Source organism: Physeter macrocephalus, chromosome 17 (assembly GCF_002837175.3).
Source record: "Physeter macrocephalus isolate SW-GA chromosome 17, ASM283717v5, whole genome shotgun sequence".
NCBI lineage: Eukaryota > Metazoa > Chordata > Mammalia > Artiodactyla > Physeteridae > Physeter > Physeter macrocephalus.
The window spans coordinates 26,819,668-26,824,758 of record NC_041230.1 but is presented as its reverse complement, the minus strand read 5'-3'; the positions used below and the strand labels follow the sequence as shown (position 1 = coordinate 26,824,758).

At 42.1% G+C, this 5,091-nt stretch overlaps 1 protein-coding gene across 1 annotated transcript in view; it reads right to left on the bottom strand.

Moving 5' to 3' along the window:
* LOC112065197 (uncharacterized) overlaps positions 1-4,890 on the bottom strand; it is a 14,717-nt gene extending 9,827 nt beyond the window's left edge. The window contains 3 exon segments of the mRNA XM_024124850.1: positions 2,482-2,635; positions 3,765-3,942; positions 4,843-4,890. Of these exon segments, the coding sequence (XP_023980618.1) occupies positions 2,482-2,635; positions 3,765-3,942; positions 4,843-4,890 (380 nt within the window).
* Between the last annotated feature and the right edge of the window lie 201 nt (positions 4,891-5,091).

The window sequence follows — 5,091 nt, the reverse complement described above, 5'->3', positions numbered from 1 at the left end:
AAGAAGGGGGCTTCCCTGGTGGCGCAGTGGTTAAGAATCCACCTGCCAATGCAGGGGACACGGGTTCGAGCCCTGGTCCGAGAAGATCCCACATGCCGCGGAGCAGCTAAGCCCCTGGGCCACAACTGCTGAAGCCCGCGTGCCTAGAGCCCGTGCTCTGCAGCAAGAGAAGCCACCGCAATGAGAAGCCCCCGCACCGCAACAAAGAGTAGCCCCCGCTCGCCACGACTAGAGAAAGCCCGTACGCAGCAACGAAGGCCCAACGCAGCCAAAAATAAATAAATAAATAAAATAAATCTAAAAAAAATTTTAAGAAGGTAGATCTCAAGTTTCTTACTGTAATTAAAGAAAAAAAAAAAAAAAACCTAAACCAAAAAACTATAGCTCCCAAAGTAATATATGCAGTTTTCTCAGTTAACCTTCCTAACTCTGTGAGACAGTGACTGCTATTTCCCACTTCACAGGGACGAGACCAAAAATGAGGCATTAGCTAGTGGGCAGCAGAGATAGAGCTTGAATGTGGGGAATTTGAGGTCCCGCTCTGCATGGGAACTAAAAGTTAGGTGAAGGCTCCCCAGCCTTCAGTCTGGACTTAGAATCTGCTTCTCGTGTCCAGGGGCTGAGTCTCCAGGCAGTAGAATCTGCCTTCCCTTCTCCCTTCAGTCGTCTGGATCCTGGGAAGTTCAGTCCCTTCTGGCTGAGATCTCTGGGGTGACTGGCCAGGTTGGGTGAAATGTCTGAGATCAGCTTTTTGTGGGGAGAGGCTGGCCTGTAAACAAGAATAGTATTCTAACCGCTTACCACCCAGCATGCTCTGTTTACCTGTGGTTGGCTTCAGTGTCATGAAGATACAGACATCATCTGTCCTTTGAACCGTGTCACAACTATTTGTTGCAAAGTAAAAATTTCGTCAATAAGCAAGTCATTTTTCTTCCTTTTGGATCATTCATCCTTACCCATCCCTCCCCTGCCCTAAATTGACGAGGCATATGGCTGTTATATAGATACCATCTCAGTAAGCTGATTTTTCCTGGCAACATCAACAATATGATGCAATAATGTGAGGATTGTACACCTGCAGGTACAAAAGCTTTTGAAGTATTGGGGTGGGTACGTTTTCCTTGTAGTATAAAATCTGCATGCTGAGTGAGCATCTGCTAGTCACTGTCTATTCATATTATGGCAATAGCCAGTTAGTTGCACAATTACTGGGTACATTTTGGTTAGATGCGTACCATGTTTTTCCAAGAACAATTAAAAAATACCTGGAAATGGTCATGGAAAGTGTCCTTTGTGGATCTGACTCAGTTAAACAATGATTTCAAATAACTTTTGATCTAAATTTCTGTATAGGGCCTCCAAATAAACCTCTTAGTGACAAGCTATATCTGTTTCTAATTTATAATTGAGCAAAAAGAAAATTTATTTTAGGGTCCAGGAAATACTTCCTTAATCTCTATGTGTTCTATCACTACAGGGAGTAGCTTTGAAGAAGTGGAGATATCAACTCAGCAAATGAAACCAGAATAAGGCAAGGGTGCTGCTTTGATAGGAGAATTAGTTAGTTCCACTCACAAAGAGGCTACAAGGCCGTGGGACAAGCATAAACTTAGGAGACTTGCTTCCCTATTGAAAGTGTGGTCCATGGACCAGCAGCGTGAACATCACCTGAGAGCTTGTGAAAAATGCAGAATCTCAGGCCCCACCTTAGACCTGTGGAATCAGAACGTGCAGGTTAACAAGAGGCCCAGGTGATTCTTGTGCACATTAAAGTCTGAAAAACTGCTGTAGCACCGGCCTTGCCTGTAACTAGACAAACCGGAGTATTATTCTCCATCTTTAAAATGAGGAGTTTGGCCTAGAATGGTGCTTCCTAAAGTAGGATCTTCCAAATACTGCTATCCTAAGATGCTCCTTGGGAAAGAGGATTCTGTGGTCAAACATGTTAATGAACAAAAAAATGAATGTTAGCTTCTTCAAGGCTCTGATAAGTCCTGCGATAAAGGAACCTTTTTAAGTAGCATTATTTGAGCTCTAAACCATTTTTCACTAAAATTCCATCCCATGGAATTAGTGTTCTACTGAGCATGCTCTGAGGGAAATTGTTTTTAAAGTCGTCTTTACCTCCCCGATTCTATAAAATACACGTCCTCTACGAATTTTAGTTAGCATTTGTGTTGTGACAGGTGGTCCTCTCAGTAATCTTCAACCAAATCTAAATGTCTCCTCTTTCCCAGCTTGTTTGAACCTTTAGAATGCTTGACCTGGAGGCTTAAGCCAGAAGATAAATAGTATGGGGGGACCAACCGCTTTCCCTAGACTGTCCTGGTTTTAGCACTCAAAATTCTTCACCCCAGGAAACCCCTCAGACCAGGGCAGTTGGTAACCCAAAAAATAGATCAGTCTTAACAAGATTGACAAGTGGCTCGTTTTCCATTCCCCTTCTCTCTCCTCCTCTCCCTGTCTAGTCCCCATCTCTACCTGGCTCCGCTCAAATGATCAGCACAGGAGGAGTTGCCTGGTGGTTTGGTCAGATTGAAAGACACGTGAGCAAAAGGGTAGTAGGTGTTGAGTTTGCAGACACAAACCATGTGGGTCGCAGTTCCAACGAACGGAGTTGTCCCGTTCAGCCAACCTGATGCAAGAAGAAATCCCAAGCTTAAGGTAGAGTGTGAGTTTTTGCTTCCCAGACAGATTCATCATAATGTTGAAAAATAAAGACCTACTTTGGAGGAAACATTAATGCTAAACATGTCAGGTGTATTTTTGTATCTTTTAATCAGTTCTTGAAGAAACGCAGTATCCCCTATGGTGATGAAATCTAGATCGCTCAAGTTTCTGGGTATGGAAATTTGGGGCAGGAAACACCTAGACAGCCCCTGCCCTTGAATCTTTTTTTCCTGAGGCTTTCAAATATATTACATTTGATTGACAAGATCCGCACATGTGTACAAATTTCCTAGTTCAGGGATTTTTTTTTTTCCTTGCTACGGTCCAACCTCTATGAAGTATTCTTTGTTAAAGACTTGTGGAGTCCTCCTTCTAATCCCTATAATTCTAAATTCCAGCCTTACCTCACTGTGCATTGCATTTTCCTAGTTTCAGTTCGATGGAACGTTTTAAAAGACACCATTGCAACCAGAACTGGATGCCTGAGTTTTTGCAAAAGCAAAAACAAGTACTAGCATCCTTTAAATAACAATATTTTCTGATGTTAATGTTGAATTAATCCAAGAAATGAATATGTATTGATGGTATTCTTTTGGGTTTTGAAAATCCTTACAACCACATAATTAAATGAGTGCCTTTAGAAATACTGATAAAAGCCTGTTGCCATTCAAATATCTATACAGGACAATGGCCGTAAGCTGTGGGCTTGGGAGATTAGTTTGGCCACGAGCCAGTGTTTATCACAATATTTCCATCTCAGCTGATAAAATTTAATCATTCTTATTTAAATAGAAATCAGAATTAATGCAGGTTTTAAAGAGAAGGAATAATAAACGAATCACACTATCTTTATTTCAGAGCTCCTGGCATATATTGTCTATTCAGAATGGAAAGGCTAGCAGTTGTTGTGTTGTTTTTCTACCTTGGACTTTCATTCCAGGGTCCTCCAAAATAAGGAGCTATTGCTTCTCGAATATTTATGTCTTCAGCTCTGCTTTAAATAAAGTGGTTCGCACCCTCCTCTCCAGTGGGATAAGCAGGGCTTTGCTTGTGCCGGGGATTGTGACTTGAGGTGGAAGCAGCAGGGCACGTACTTGAGTGATTTCTCCCCGAGGGGGCCATGGGTTTGGACTGTCCATTCACATCCTCTTGCCTGGGTCCCTGAAGACCAACAGCGGGAAGTGGGGAGGCATCCAGTGTAGATGGAGTGTGTGGCTGGCTCTGGACCAGAACCTCAGTGCTGTCAGAGGTCAAGTCCAGAGCCAAGTCTCCCTGGAACAGAGACCACAGCTTCATGTAAGCAGTTGCAGCCTGAAGAAACCTTATTGGTCATTTAGTTCAACCCACTCATTTTGTGGACTAGGAAGTTGAAATCCAGAGAGCAGAATTGGCGTGATTCTTCAGGGTCACCCTTCAAGTTAGCAGTCTTGTTAGTACTACCACACTAACCAGGCAAGTCAGATCTCCAGACCCCAACCTGGTGTTCTTTAGACTTTGTACGGTCCTTTTAACCCCGGGCTAGACCTGGAGTGGATGCAACTCCGTACTATTTTGTGTGACTCTGTCTATACATTTTTGGTGCATGTCTCAAATGGTGTGTACCAAACCAAGCCCGTTCAGATTTAAATAACGCCCCCATCCACAAAATAAACAAACCAACTAAAGGAACCACATTTTACCTCAGGATTTTTATTTCTTGGGTGGAGAGGCGTAGACAACCTTATTTCTCTTCCTCCTCCTTGAAATAATGTTTTTTAAAATGTAAATGTCTTACACTTAAATATAAAAAAACCCAGTTTCCCTGTCATTTCATTGTCTACATAATATTGCTAATATTAAAATATAAAATAATCCCAATAGGTAAAATTTAGTGATCATTTACTATGCTCTAGGCACGTTACTATCTCATTTAATCCATACAACATCCCAGTGACGTGGCTACCATTTTTATTCCCATTTTACAGTTGAGAAAACTGAGGCTCAGAGGGGTCAAGTAACTTCCCCAAAGTCACCCAACTAGCAAGTGACAGAGCTAGGAGTCTAGTGGTAGAGCTAGTCATAGTCCTAACAGCCTATCAAAATGCAGTCTGGCTATAGGCTCTGGCTCTTAACCGTGATTCCGTACAGCCTCAGAAATGTGGATTCTTAATTTAGCCAGCACTAGGGACTTACCCGAATTTTTAGTTTCATTTCCTCTTCAAACTTTATGATGAATCCCATTGTTTCCTTGACTGTATACTCTCTCCCAGTTGGAATGAGGCCCTAATAAAGTCATTTGGTGTAAACAGTTGAATTTGTTAGAAAAGGCATTTTGGAATCAATTTGACTCTATTGCTTTCGACTTTGTTATGAATTTCAGTTTGGGTTAAGGGTGCATCAGACTTCAAAACATCTGGTTAGGTCATTTAAGAACCTTCCTGA